The sequence below is a fragment of the Dendrobates tinctorius genome, unplaced genomic scaffold, assembly GCF_039654945.1.
Source record: "Dendrobates tinctorius isolate UK_male_01 unplaced genomic scaffold, ASM3965494v1 ptg000203l, whole genome shotgun sequence".
In the NCBI taxonomy this organism is placed as follows: domain Eukaryota; kingdom Metazoa; phylum Chordata; class Amphibia; order Anura; family Dendrobatidae; genus Dendrobates; species Dendrobates tinctorius.
Window position 1 is genome coordinate 23,864,166 of NW_027361870.1, and position 16,164 is coordinate 23,880,329.

A 16,164-nucleotide genomic window follows, 5' to 3' on the forward strand; every position below is an offset into this window, starting at 1 on the left:
TCAGAGGGACAAAGAAGTTGCGCATCACTGCATACTCCCTCTTCTTCACATTCAGGAATGCTGCTTGGCTGGCCCCCTCTTTCCAAGCCAACAGATTCCGAGAACAGAAGTAGAGACTGTGATGGCTCCTGTCCATGTCTCTCTGACTGCCTGGGCACTTTGGCAGGTGGTGAAGAGACAGATGGTTGCTCTTCGGTGCTCTGACCCTGAGAGGATGCGGAAGTAATTGAAGTCGATGCGTTAGCTGCCATCCATCCGACAACGGCTTCAATTTGTTCCTCCCGCAGCAGTGGGGTACATTGAGGTCCTACAAAGCTGCGCATAAAGGACTGTTGCCTGCTAAAACTGGGGGATGCTGATCCACTGGTGCCCGCAGCAGGCCCAGAATCCCCACGTCCTCTACCTGTAGAATCCCCACGTCCTCTCCCTGCAGAATCCCCACGTCCTCTCCCTGCTGAAACTCCACGCCCACGCGCCTTACTCCCTGCCTTCTTCATCTTGCAAGACTGCTTAAGATAGGCAAAAAAGTACAAAGGGGGGCCTTAGTGTGCTTATTCCTGAACAGCTGGTTACAGGTACAAGAAACACTAATTTTATGAAGTGTGTGTGTGTGTGGACTAGACTTTAATAGGAGCTGATGTGGCCTACACAAGTTCAAAATGTAGTGTTTGGTGAACTTTTTTTGTGGTTTCTTTGTTGGAAACAAACTCAAAGTATGTGAACAAAGAATTGAAACTGATAGTATCACCAACTTTTTGGAGCTATTACAATGCAGGCAGGTAACCTACAATGCAAAAGATGAGGCTCCAAAAAAATTGGGTAATACTAATCTGGCTGCGCCGGCAGGGCACAAGCCAGAAAAAAAGGCTCCTCTATCTACTCCTATATAGTGTTTGCAACCAACCAATGTTGATGGATACGGATGGATGCACACTAATAGGAGAAGAAAAAATGAGCTGCACTCAAAGACAAATATGTGTGAGGCAGTGACGCACGTTGAGCGTCCTACAACCAGACGTAGCTGCAGGACACTCTACTCAGCGTGAGCTGCACTCACACACAGTCAGAGGCCTCTCAGACAGCCGTCAACAGTGCAGCTAAGTGGGCACTGGCACTGACAGGCTGCAGAAAGGCTCCGCTGTGTACTCCTTTATAGTGTTTGCAACCACCGTAGATGGAGAAGGATGGATGCACACTAATAGAAGAAAAAATGAGCTGCACTCAAATAAAAATGTGTGAGGCACTGACGCACGCTGAGCGTCCTACAGCCAGACGTAGCTGCAGGACACACTACTCAGCGTGAGCTGCACTCACACACAGTCAGAGACCTCTCAGACAGCCGTGAACAGTGCAGCAAAGTGGACACTAGCACTGAAAGGCTGCAGAAAGGCTCCGCTGTCTACTACTAGTGTTTGCAACCAACGTATATGGATACGGATGGAAGCACACTAGATTGAAATTATGTAAAAAATGCAGCTCAAAAAATAAAAGATGTATGAGGCAGCAGTGATCACACTGGGTGGCCTACAGCCTGACGTGGCTGCAGGACCCACTCCACAGCGTGAGCTGCACTCACACAGCCCTTGCAGACAGCTGTGAACACTGCTGCTAGGGCAAAGAAGGCTACAGTGGTGGTTTATGTAGCCTGGGTAAAGCACTAGATGTTTGGTGGAATCGCTATTTCTAACTGTCCCTCACAGTCTTCTACAGCAGCCTGTCCCTAACTGAATTCACAGCAGAGTGACCAGAAATGGCGGCTGCGGTGGCTTTTATAGTGCATCATGACATCATTTCGGCAGCCAATCACAGCCATGCCAATAGTTAACATGCCTACATGCCTAACAGGATGTGCCCACACTTCGGAGGATTCCCATTGGCTTAATCAAAGCAAGCAGGCTCATAGCATGATGGGAACTTCCTATTCCGATTCCGGAATCCGATATGACAAAAGTATCGGAACTAAGTATCGGAATTCCGATACCGCTAATATCGGCCGATACCCGATACTTGCGGTATCTGAATGCTCAACACTAGTGATGACCCCTATAGCTTTAACTCTGACGTCACCTTTCTTTTTTTTCTTCTTCTATGCAAAACCATAGAAAGCCAGTGGTTATATTTGTCAGCAGCTATTTGAGCTTTTTGATGTCCTTTCTCCTTTACTACCATTACATCATTTAAAAACCGCTTAACTCCATTTCGGTAACTGTAAAATTACAGCTTTCCTCTGTGTGACTGTAAGCCGTCTATTTCTCGCTAAGAAATGAGCTATTGCATTAATTCCTGTTCTCAGTAATTACAGCTGCTTACTAATAGGCTGCTGTACACACAGGGATATAGGGTGCTGTTGAGGCATAAACATTCGTTTTACAATTTATTAGGGAACATACATTTAGCACAAAACAATTTAGATTGTACGGTTTCCGTCAATTTCAATGGATTTTCTTTTTTTTTGTGGAAGTGCATCACAAAAAATCAAACATCTGTATTGTCTATATATTCTGATCCAGCAATCAAACTGCGAACCCAACTGGCCAGACGGTTTTACGCTTTTTTTTTTATGTCCATAGAGTAGAATGAAATGTTGAGTAATCCGGCACCTGTCTTGCCATGAAGGTGCCACAATTATCTCCTAAAAATACCGTTATTGCACTAATATTGGGTCTAGCAATAAATATGTTCATTTCTCAGTATATTTGTGGTTTGGTTTTTTTTCACCTCAAGGGTTCGAATGAAACAAAACAAATATCCCATCCTCTTCCTGACACAAGGCCACTCAGAAATCTACCCAGAACTCATGGATCTTCGGTCTAGATCAACTACTTTTGCCATCAGTTTTGCTCAATTTGAAAACATCTTGGTAAGAGCTTCTTTTATATGTCTTTTTATATGTACGGTAAATAATGGATATTGAAAAAGTAAAATGCTATAATAACGAATCGAATGATGCATCTAAGTTCTGTAATTTTGGAGTGGTTGGGAGATGGCTGCCCTTAACCAAAATATTGTCATAGAGGTAAACGTAATGATTCCTGTAAAGCACTGTGCAATTATTGGTGCTATGTAAGCAAATAAAATAAAAAAATAAATCTAGAGGCGTCATTTGGTAAATGACTTTCATTGAAGCTCCCTGCTGCTATGTAAAGGCCAAAATCAGTATGGCCGTATGCGTAGTCCTATTAGGGTATGTGCACACGCTGCGGATTCCGCTGCGTTTCCGCAGCAGTTTTGGCCGCTGTGGACCCGCTGCGGTGTACAGTACCATTCAAATGAATGGTAAAAAAAAACGCTGTGTAGACGTTGCGGAAAAATCCGCGCGGATTTGCTGCAGTTTTGAAACCGCAGAAAGAATTGACATGTCAATTCTTTCTGCGGAATCCGCAGCGGGTTCCTATCTCCACCATTGTGGTGATGGTGAATCCTGCGGTTTATCTGCGGTTTTTGCAAAAGCCGTGCGGATTCCGCAGCGTCTGCATACACCCTTAGGCACTGTTGTATTCTATTTTTTTTCATTATTATTATTTTAATGTTGTCCTTTTTTTTTTTTTTTTTTTTTTTTTTTTCTTTTTCTATATTATATTTATCTAGGGAATAAATGTCCATACTGAGGATCTACTGAAAAATCCACATTATATTCCAGAAGCAAAGTCAAAGGGCTTAGTAATATTTTGCTGGGGCGATGATACCAATGACCCTGAGAATCGGAGGCTTATGAGAGAATATGGCATTGATGGACTCATCTATGACAGGTACTGTTTTTGCTTGATATGCAGATTTTTGAACTTTGTTTTGTTTGCCCAGTTAGGATAAGAAAATATTCAACTAAAATATTCACTGAAAGTATCACATATCATGATTTATTTAAAATTATCATTAAAAAAAACTACCTTTTATTTAAGTCACATTTTTATCTAAAATATATATATTTTTTTAATTTTTTGTTTATTTTTAATGCAGATAATTATTTGGAAACAAGTTTATAAACATATATTTAACACTAAAACCTGGTAAAAGGTGAATTTTCTGATGAAAATCATTCCTGCATATCGAAATTGTCATTTTGGGCTCCATTGTAAACAGTTGTGCAAACCATCACATAGACACACAATTCTAGTGACAAAAGCTGCACTCCGGGCCACAACAGATACCTTCTAATTCCTCGATAAAAGCCTGTGGGCCGGGGTACACAGGGCAGCAGAGTATCCCTGTGTTGTGCTTCACACTTTCACGTCTCACACTAGATATAACACTGTCACTGATTTTCTGGGATTATTTCATTAAACAAATGCACAGAACCAGCAAATGATTCACAATACCCGGTCTGACGTCCACTTTGGCATTCTATGGCAGCCGGACAAGGGCAGCGCAAACTTCCTCTTCTGGCGCTGGGATGCAGGCATGTTTGCAATTACTGGGCCCCTGTAATGTCATGATGATCAGGAGCCTAGTAATTGCACAAGGTGCAGGATACCGACTTACAAGTGTTGGCTGAGGAAGTTCTCACGGTCCTGATCTGGCTGCCACAGATTAGTGAATTGTACGCCGTAACAGGGTAGTGCGAATCGTTTTGCTTATCTCAAATTATCCATTTAAAGGGTTTGTAAAAATTTAGGAAAACGCATGGCTACTTTCTTCTACAAACATCCACACTTGTTTCACGGGTTGTGTCTGATATTGCATCTCCCCTCTATCAGGAAAATCTCCCTTCTATAGAATGAAATAGCCGGAGACAGCTGAGGTCGAATCAACACCCAGGTTTATTTCTCATATGAGGAGACCGCTCAAAAAATCACCTCCGAAAGCATAAGGCAGAGTGTCTCCCTCTTCTAGGGTTACATCTATTTTTATAATCAACATTAAAGGACATTGTTACATACATTTGGAACATTTCCATTACTACGAGAGAAACTTTTCCTCACAAGTGAATATTTTCAGTGAGTACATTGTTTTAATAAACCATCCACATGTCTTGGAGTAAGAACATTTCCGAGCCTTGAACATCCCACAAAGACATTCTGGTAAAATACATCACCACACAAGAAGATCTTACATGTCCGCAAAATAATGAATATAGTATTAAGCTATCAAAGATTAATATAAGATTTCTATAACCATCTCCTTTGAAGTGAATGGAGCTAATCTGCAATACCACACACAACCTGTGAGAAGATAATGCGTTCTTTCTAGAAGTCAGCAGCTTTGTTTCTCTAAGCCCGCACAAGCCCTTCGATGGCAAATGTAATAGGGAAGTAATACTTTTTTTTTAAGGAGGAGAATAGAACTGCAATTCGTCATGTGAGCATGCCACAAAATTTATTTTGGCATTATGTGAAATCCAATAGAAAAAATAAATCTATACCTGTGAAAGATTGAGGTACAGTAGGACCTTTTTTTTTATCTGTGCTGTCTTATGAGTCTGTACAACTATGAGGATAACCAGAGGTGTAATACAGGAGTGTGCATAGATGGGTGATAAATAAAAGATTGTGGGGGTCCACAGCTGCTAAGATTCTTGAATATAGCGTCAGTCGAGTATGCGCCTTACCTCTTGATTTATGGTCGATTTCATTGATGGAGATGCGCTCTACCGCTGGGCAGCACCGTAGCAATCGCTGAGGGGTCCGAGCCACTAGACCCTTACTGATCTATCATTTATCACCTATCCTGAGCATGGATGATGGATGCATTAGGCTGGAATACCCCATTAAAGGTTTAGTTAATAACTTCATAGCATTGTATTTTTTTTGCTTCCCATTAGTTGGGTTTTGACTGTGATTAGAGTTGGTGAGTCAGTTTTCAGGACCCGGTCCATTTGTGGCCTCTGGACTGAATCTGTGAGAACTGACCCTTTTTTTGTTATGACATCGGTGGCTCTTCTTTCGAATAGCTAGCATGGAAGAACGTTAGTCTAATCTAAAGAAGGGCTGCGGATGCCATCAGGTACGAGATATCACTGCTCCCGTCTACGGCTACTGTTACCTGTTATGGCCAAAAGACTGATTCGTCTTCTGAATCAATTGGCCCCAAGTCTGATCATGAGCAATGGCTGCACTGACTTTTTTAGCGTCGTTTGAGTATTTTTTTTTTTTCTCTGCTGTTTTTTTTTTTAATCTTCTTACAGAATTTCCTTGGTTTGATCGTCTTGCATTTAAAGCGTCTGTGACGTAGACGTTCTCAGGTCTTACACTGTACCCTGGTATTGGATGCATGAATGCGTTTTTTTTTGTTTTGTTTTTTTACAGAACAAGTTATATTAATAACTGTATCTTCATAATGCAAATACCTTTTAAAGCCCCAAATCTCGTTGAGTGTTACCTACAGAATATTTTCCCTAGTTTATTAATGACCCAAATCGGAATAAATAGTCTGTGGACATCGATAGTATATCGGTCTGATCTGATCACAGGAATGTGTGGTGAAACTGCGCAAGATATAAAGTCATCCAGCCATTTCTGATTTACATTATTTTTAAGAGGGGGGGGGGCAGCTCACGTTTGCGTATTTTGATCTGTATTTGCTGGGCTAATTTGTGATAATGGGGTAATGTATACATACATAACTAGCCAACAGATTTCACATGTAAGGTGTATATATAATGTCTTATTAACCATGAACAGATTGGTGAACGCTCTTTCACCTTCTTGTACTTGCTTCCTGTAAGACCATTCATGTGGAATAGTGTCTGCCAGGATTCCGTACTAGCCCTGCAGACTGCGGGAAAATGTCTGAGACTCCTTATCTCTCCTAAAGGACAAAGAATCAGCAGCCCCACCATACTTTAGATGGTTAGCTGGTCCTAGCAAAATTGGCATGTTCAGCCAATAATATAATAGAAAACTCCATCTGGAGTGAATGCAAATTTTTTCTATCTACATATCTCAGTTTTCTGTAACTTAAAGCATAATTAATCGATTAATGACTGACATAAAATTTCCCATATTTGTGGATCATAGTTGTAGGAGAAACCTGGAAATAATCCTAGCCTGTATCAGAATTTCCTGTACAAGGGAGCACGATCGTACTAGAAACGACTAGAGGGAAACCGGCTGTGCTGACTCACGACAGTGGTGACAGCGTGCACTTATCATATAACTTGTTCTGCTAAGGATGTTGCTTTGCTGTGTGTTGCTTCTATAGCGAGCGACCTTTTTATGTGTATCTGAACTGCTTTGTCAATCAGCTCACATACTATAATGACCAGTGTCCGTACAGACAATAATACCAGCCCAAAGTAGGCGGCTATAAGCAAGGCTACATGGTGACATGTTGAAACATTGGATGTAATGATTTCCTTTGGAATCACGTTGTAATCTGACAGTCACAAATATTTTCTAAATGTGTTGGATTTTCCGTTACTGGTCACAATTTACATGCGACACACTTGCCATAGACTTCAATGTCACGTGCACGCAGCATGACTGTTTACAGCAAAGCAAAAGCTTTAAAATGGTAGCGCGAGAACATGTCACTATGTAGCCCTTGCTTAAAAGGATTGTCCGACCTTACTCTACAAGTCTGCAGTCACTCCACATGTGGATCCTCACACCCTGTGCATTGCGTGCTATGTTGATTCTCAGGGAGCGGATGTCAGGTGACCACAAGTATGCGATTTGTATACTCCCTGCCACATTCCAACTAGACGTCTGTCCTCACTCAATTTGCTTGCATTGGACAAGACTGCACCTTTCTAATCGACATGTGACCTCGTGTATGAAATCACATACTTGTGATAACGCTCCCGCTACTGGAGAATCCACACAGTGCCTGCAATGTGAGTATTCAGAAGATTGCAGTCACATAAAGGGGCTGTCTGAACTTAAGGGGGTTTTACACTAAGCGATATCGCTAGCAATATCGCTATAACGTCACCGGTTTTGTGACGTTATAGCGATATTGCTAGCGATATCGCTATGTGTGATACTTACCAATGACCGGCTCCCCCGCTGTCCATCGCTGATCGCGCGAGATTGGGCGGCTCCATTTCTCGTCGTCAGCTTCCTGCTGGGCTTCCTGCTGTGACGACGAGCGACGCGTGGACACGGGCGGGAGGACGTCAGGATCGCGGTGTGTGAAAGGTGAGTATCGTCCGCTGCATCGCTACTGAATCGCTGTGAGGTCTTCCTGTGTGGGAGCTCACTAGCGATCATTTAGCGATGCACCAGCGATCCTGACCGGGTCGGATCGCTGGTCGGATCGCTGGTGCATCGCTAAATGTAAAAGGGCCTTTAGGCTATACGTTTGCAGTCACTCCAAGTCTTTAACTCTTCTTTGCATCGGTTAAAAAAATAAATAAATAATAATCTGACCTGTCGGGTCACAGGCAAATTAAACCATTTAGTTTCCCTAATGGTACATAGTAAGGGCATTCTGTACTTAGATGAATTCCAAGGCTGACTGGGCGACTCTTGCTTTACTCAAGTTATAGTTTTACAGACACTCTAAAGTAAAGGGGTTTTCCGGTCTAAACCGATAAGTCTGCAGTCACTCTGTGTGACTGTAATGACTTCCCCCCAGTGCACGCACCAGTTCAGACCCCGGACCGGAGAGTATGTATGAGTTATATACACACAGCCACCACCCGGCTACTAGGCGCGGACTTGCTCCATACAAGTGTATGGACTAAAGCCATGCCCACTGCCATGTATAACTCCTTACATAGCCTCCGTTCACTGGTCTGAAACCCGCAAATCCCCAAAGCACACAGTGCGTGCTCTGGGGGAATTCATTAGTCTGCAGTTACACAGAGTGCACATTTTGCTTTTCTCTTTAGCAAATTAATTTCTGTAGCTACTGGAGCATTCTTAAAGAAAAAAATGGCCATCATGATTATAGGGAATTTCTTATTTCTCTGCCTTGTTATAGTGGAACCATCACATTTGTAGGAGAATAGAATTGTAGAGGCGCAGCAGACACTTGTACATGGAGTCCTACTGCTTGTGCTTATATTAGTGTTCCACCTATCAATCTGCCAGGGACTAGAATGGTGGATGGGTTTATACCTATAACTGTTGGAAGAAAAAACACAATTTCCTTAAGTCATCAGTAAACGTAGTAATTGGGAATTATGAAATACAAAGTAGATTAAGACTTCAACGTTTATTACTTTTGTTAACTCATCATTTATATATAGCAGGTCTACCCACCGTGCGCTTTCCATGTATTAATAATAGACAGGAGAACTACAACCTTATACAATGGAATACTTGTAGACAAATATTCAAAGAAACATTTAATGTCGTTCCTCCTTATTTTGCTGTTGGTTTTCCCCTGCTCGACTTTGCCTAGCTGTGGCTTGTGTGATTGAGCTGCCGGTAACTATAGCGTTATGTGCATGGTTTACGGGCCATTAAAACCACTTATGAATGTAATATATAAGGCTCAGCATGTGGGTCTACATTGCTGGAAATCAGCGGTGGGCAATTCATTTTCTCGAGGGGCAACATGAGAGACAATGACTGTTGTGGAAGGCCAAACCAATAGGCTAAAATTAATTATGCTCAATATTAATAGTAACGTTATTTTTTATATTAATTGTATCACTTAATATTGAGAAAAATTAAGTATGCTGACATCCCCTTATATGCCGCCTTAGCCCCCTATATACTGTGAGCCCACAAATATCTCCCAGGATACAGTGAGAGCTCCCACATAGCCTCTCTATACACAGTTTGAGCCCCGGTGGTCCAAGGGCAGGGTGTGATCCATGGGCCACTGGTTTCAGCCATTCGGCTGTCTCAGTCTGCAGGCCGGTCTGGAACAACTAGAGGGCCATATGTGCCCTGTGGGCTACTTGATTTACTCTGATGTATATGGCTTGGAGTTTGTGCCTTCCATCAGACATTGACATCAACAGTATTTTCAGATGTATACTTCTATAGCACGGCTCAGTTGTACGACTACAATTAGCCCCAGGGTTAAATGGGACCATCCTGTTGGCGAATGGTAGTTCCTTGGATAAATCTGGTGCATGGACTTGGAACGTTCCTTATTCCCTGCTATTTTCCCAAGGAGAATGTCTGCCTGTGAACCTCTATAATAATTACATAATTTCCTCTACCAGCTGCATAGTAGGCCATGATGCGTGGCGCCAATTATTCGTGTATTTTTTCTTTCAGGATTTACGACTGGAACCCAGAACAACCAAACATATTCAAGGTTGAACAAATGGAGCGTCTAAAGAAGGAGCTGCCTGCAGAAATGCTCCGGAGCTGCCTCTGCCCAGTGGTTAATCACTTTGTGTGTGATGCAACGAACTGTACAAACAACAGCGTTCACGCAGAAACCAATGGCGTCGCCAACCACCTGTCGGTCTAGTTGTCGCACTTTTTCACCTGCATCTCAGGGCTGCATCATCCTCGTTCTAGCAAAGCAATAGCGAAGCCTTTTTGTTGTCCCATTACACACCTTGAATCCCTCTCGTTTGTTATCTGCGTTTATCATTTTTGTTTTTTGGCCACATCTAGTTGTCATTCCCGTATATGAATCAGATGCAGGAGTTTTCATCAGTGCAAGCGGTGAGCCGGTCATGAGGTTTCCTGTAGCCCCCTCCCAGCATGATATTACTACATGTAACCATAGTACCTCAGCAGAGAAGGCTTTTGCATTCTTCCTCCAAGTGCAATATTCATTATCCTCACAGCAGGCACATTAATCCCTGTACTGTATTCATAATTTCTGGCCATTGATGGATTACCTCAGTTGCAGACTTTTGCACGGCTAAATGCAGTGGTACAGTGTATATGTGTCATTGCATTATGATTTTTTTTTTCCATTAAATTACAGGGATATGGTGTCATGGTCACCAGGCTTATTGTATTGTATCCTGGTAGTATATATTTCTCTTTTTTATGTGTATGCCTGCTTGTATGCTGCTCGGACAGATGAGCTTAGTACAGTAGGTACGGGCATAAGGGGTCTAGTTCTTTCAGGCGGTGCACTTATTGCTCGGAAGCCCCTGTATTCATAGCAGATAGTTATTTGCAGCATGTATATTAATAAAGTATGCTTCTAATATATTTGTAGGGAGAAGGGAACATAGATACTAATATATTTAGTAAATGCTTGTTCTTCCTGCTGATTTTGACTGCAACCACAAAGGTGAAACATGGGGCTGAAACACTTTTACAAAACGCCAGTGTGTATAGTATGCGTATTTATGTCGGTTTGTTTGCGGATTGTATTCATAAGAAATTATCACAATACTTGTCGTGTAAATCCAGCCTTTGAGCACAAAACCTGTCAACCATGAAAGGCTCCAATGCAGATAATATTGTACATCCGCACCACCTATTGAATGTAGCTTTGTCTTCCGCACAAGCCCCTTAATATCTGTGTAGCCACATCTTCGCCTTACACCTGCCTACATTTTAGGTGTATTGTACCATTCGCCACAATATGTTCTGCCCATAAAATGGGGTCAGCAGATTTGTTTCATAGTAGTGATGTAGGTTATGACATGCAAGCAAGAAACATCTACACTTTATACCTGGCTCTTGTCATGAACTCTGGTTCACCACCATAGTCAGTGTACAGACTGTGTTTCTGCTACTGATGGCAGGCTCCATGTCCACACCATATGGTGCACTGATGTCTGGGTCAATGTAAGGAATCATTTTTTCTTTAACTAAACCTATACTTATGTGTATGTAGTACCTGCCTTCCTCAGGATCCAGCCCCATTCGGGTCCTCTTCTATGTGACGTCACACCTCTTCAGGTCACACTGCGCTCTGCGTGACCCAGGAGTGACTTTTACAATGTAAGTCTATGGATCATAGACTAGGTACCCTAGACTTATAAAAGCTTGTGTAGACGTCCATGGATCTCTGGTCGATCACGGACCACAAAGCATGGACTGGCTTCGTGTCTCCCAACTGGAGAGAGACCACTTCATGTATTTCTATGAGGCTGTCACACTTGTGATTGGAGAACTGTGGCCAGTTCATGCATTGTGGTCCGTGATCGGGCCGAGAGCTACAGACCTTCTGCAGGACACCTAAAAGACGTTTGGCTCACACATAGAGGAGCCAGCTAGCCTGAACAGCCATGAGGTCACTGAAGAGTAGCAAAGCGGCACTGAATTCTGGAGAAGGCTGTGGTAGGTGATCATATAAACACACTATATTACGTAAAAAAAAAAAATCATTGTGCATGAAAGGACTATACTTCCACCTGGTACAAGCTCTGAAAGGAATGTAAGCAGCTCCCTAAGGGGTCTGAAGCCTAAAATGTACTCTGTGTCAGTGGGGGCCTATACTGTTGATCACGGAAAGTCAGTGAGATCTGTTCACAATGGATGTATTGGTCGTGGTTCCTGTAAGGACTGAAGCCGTACCTCTCCTGCTTATCACCCTATAAAATGTAACATTTAGGCATTTTTGACATGTTGCAGAGTTGCTGCATTTTTTTTTATTTGTTTTGTTTTCAATTGCCAAGAGAAAGTGCCAATAGCAATGGGAAAATCTTTGAATTGGACATGGGTAACATTTCCATACTGCACTAAAAGGCAGGATACAGGCATAAATAGGCAATGACACTAAAATGTTTTCGCTGCTTTGAAATCTTTCTTGTTCTTACAGATAAGGCTTAGAGGGGTGTGCATTCTTTGCAGTATAAAACGTTGCCAGTGGGGGGAGTCACAGCCATCTTTGAGTGGGTGATAAGCACCTTCATTGGGTGGTAAACCTCGGTTTGGGTACCTCCGAAATAACAAAGCCTCCATATGTGTAAACTTGCTTACCTGACCAATGAAATCCATGTGTACCCACATTCCAGGACAACCAGTTGCTCAGTTATTCAGGAGCGATGTGGTGATTGTGACCACCCAGTCTGGTGCTCACTACATCTCCTGATATCTGTTAATGTTGGGGATATGCCACGTCACTTATTTATTACAGCATCTCTCTAATGTCTGCTGGTTTTCTGTCTTTTGTGGGGTTTGTCATTATAAGTGTTTACTTTTACTTAATAAAGTGTCTTCACTCTGAATTCAGCATTATTTTTTTTTAATTATATTAATGTGTTGGGTTGTTTTTTTCTGAACCTGGGATGGCTATTTATATATATATATATATATATATATATATATATATATATATATATCTCTATAACTCTCCACCCTCCACTCTGTTAGAAATAATATACCAGTAGTGGCCCTTGGGCAAGACTACTAACATAGTGCCTACCTCAATAAACATGAGTGTCCCGAACAAAGAGAGTCATGCCGGCTCGGCGTCGCCCAGATTAACAAAGTCTGCGTCGGATATCGAGGAACCATGACAATCTGATGATAAATGGACTACTGGAACAAACCATACACGGGCAAGGCAAGAGCACCTGGATCTGATGAAACGAGAGAGGATATATGAAGCGTATGAGGAAACTGGATGGATACGAGACCTGCATGTCCACTAACTGAGAAACAACTAGTCACTCAACGTTTCAATATCATAAAGAGAAAGCTATTATCACAACTTGAGATTGATCAACTGCACTGCAGATCCACCCCACATGAAGACCTGGAAGAACATGTGCAACCCCCTGAAAATCCAATCCTTCAACTAGAGAGCGCTGCAGCTGATCTGAAACAGAAGATCTTAGGCTAGTTTCACATTTGCGGACAGAGGGCTGCGGATTTCCTCCGTGAATCCCCGCCCCCTGTTGCGCCTCATGTCAGCTCCGCCTATTCATGTGGCCTGCGTACCCTATCTTTAACATTGGGTACGCAGGCCGTGCTGCAGTATGCGGATGCCGCCGCATGCATCGTTTTGACAATTCGGCGCCCTCAAAAAATTCCAACGTGATGCACACTACACGAGTCACCGCACCGTCAAAACGACGCATGCGGCGGCATCTGGATACTGCGGCACGGCCTGCTTACCCAATGTTAAAGATGGGGTACGCAGGCCACATGCAGAAGTAGACAGAGCTAACCAGAGGAGGTGCGCCAGAGGGCGGGGCTTCACGGAGGATGTCCGCAAATGTGAAACCAGCCTTAGATAAGCTAAATACCATTAATACCTGAGATCGACTGCCAAGGCTCAGCAAAGAAACACCACCAGGCAGTATACTAGAAGATGCTAATAGAGTACTTGCATCAATACCTACTACCACCATCTCTCAAACTAATTGATTTATGCTACTGCCTCAGGGCATATAGCAGATGTACAGACATGCTACAAGTACCTCGGCATCCCACAGGGATATGGTAACCATGATGAGGCAAGGAGAGCAGCAACGTCCAAATACTATCAAAGGTTAAGATGGGTCTTGAAGAGCCAGCTCAATGGGAAGAATAAAATCTGCACCATCAATACATATGCCCTGCTGGCATAGTGTGCTGGCCAAAAGAAGAGATGGAAGCTGCAGATGTGAAGACACGAAAGCTCCTCACAATGCATGGAGGTCTCCACCCTAAGTCTAACACCCAAAGATTCTCTACCAACAGAAAGGAGGGTGGTCATGGCTTGATAAGCATCCAAGCCGCCATCCCGGATAAAACAAGGAGTATCCAGGAATACATCAGAGAAATGGCACCAAAAGATAAGATGCTGAGAGAAAGCCTAAGGCTATGTGCACACGTAGCGTTTTAAAACGCTCACTAAAAACTGGACTCCTTCCCAGAAATCGCGCGGTTTTTTCCGCACGATTTCACCGCGATTTTCGCGTGCGTTATTCAAGCACTTTCCAAGCGATTTGAAGCATCGCTTGGAAAGTGATTGACAGGTTGGTCACACTCGTCAAACATAGTGTTTGACAAGTGTGACCAGGTTATTACTATTGAGGCTGCCTATGCGGCCTCAATAGTAAAAGATAGAATGTTAAAATGCTAAAAAAAAAAAAAAAAAAATCGGGGTATATTTACCTTCCGGCGTCCCGCGCTGCCATCCCGGGCCTCGGCGTTCCCAGTAATGCCTTGCGAGACCTGTGATGACGTAGTCTCGCATTGCTATAGCGATCTCGCGAGACCACGTCATTACAGGGCCTTGCCGCAAGGCATTACTGGGAACGCTAGGCTGGGAATGCAGCGCGGGACACCGGAAGGTAAATATACCCCGATTTTTTATTCTTTTTTTTTTACAGGGGTATGGTACCCAGGGCCTGGAGGAGAGTCTCCTGTCCTCCACACCGTGGGTACCAACCGCACATGAGACGCTTAACTTCCCGCATGGTGGGCATAGCCACATGCGGGAAGTCAGCGATTCTCATGCATTCCTATGGGTGCGGAATCGCAGCAATTCTTTGCGATTCCGCACAAAAGAATGAGCATGCTGCGATTTTTTCCGCGATGCGATTCCGCCGCGGAAAAAAGCGCAGCATTAGCATAGCATGTGCGGAATACCATAGGAATGCATGGGGGGTGTTCTGTACACGATTTTTAAGCGTTTTCGCGCAGAAAATCGCGGCAAAAATGCTTAAAAATCGCTACGTGTGCACACAGCCTAAGGCAGCAAGAACAACAGATCTGGAAGGAAGAACAGGAACATTAAGCGCCATGGCAAGACAAGCCACTGCATGGGATGTAACTGATAATGGAGGTGGTTGACATGGAGAAAGCCTACCAATGGCTGGAGAAAGCTGGACTCTGAGACAGCACAACGGCACTAATCATAGCAGCACAAGAGCAAGCATTAAGTACAAGATCCAGAGCAGCAGGAACATATCAAACAAGACCAGACCCAAGGTGCAGACTATGCAAAGAAACCTCAGAAACAGTCCACATAGTGGCAGGATGCAAAATGCAAGCAGTAACGGTGTACCAAGTAACAGGAATTATATATGGGAACATCTGCACAGCAGATGGGCTAAGAACCCCTAAGTCCAGGTAGGTCACCAAAGAAAAAAATGGTAGAGAATGAAAGGGCTAAAATCCTGTGGGACTTCAAGATCCAGATGGCTAAGCAGGTTCTGTCTATTATGACAATGGTTGGTTAGCCAAGGATCAGAAGACAGTATGGTTATGGGGCAGTGCCAAGTGACAGCAACATCAGAAAGAAGGAATATGAGAAGCTGGAGAAATGCCAGGGCCTCAAAGGAGAACTGGAGAAGATGTGGAAGATGAAGGCAACAGTGATTCCAGTGGTGATAGGAGCACTTGGAGCAGTGACCCCTAGATTGGGAGAATGGCTACAACATATTTATTTAGTTGAGTTTGTGTACATCCATTT

General features: G+C 43.3%; 1 protein-coding gene across 1 annotated transcript in view; it reads left to right on the forward strand.

The window, feature by feature from the left end:
- Positions 1-12,985, forward strand: part of GPCPD1 (glycerophosphocholine phosphodiesterase 1) — a 116,051-nt gene extending 103,066 nt beyond the window's left edge. Inside the window, exons 18-20 of the mRNA XM_073553885.1 lie at positions 2,725-2,860; positions 3,589-3,749; positions 10,116-12,985. Coding sequence (XP_073409986.1) covers positions 2,725-2,860; positions 3,589-3,749; positions 10,116-10,314 — 496 coding nt within the window. The 3' untranslated portion in view covers positions 10,315-12,985. The remainder of the gene's footprint in view (positions 1-2,724; positions 2,861-3,588; positions 3,750-10,115) is intronic.
- Positions 12,986-16,164: the final 3,179 nt, after the last annotated feature.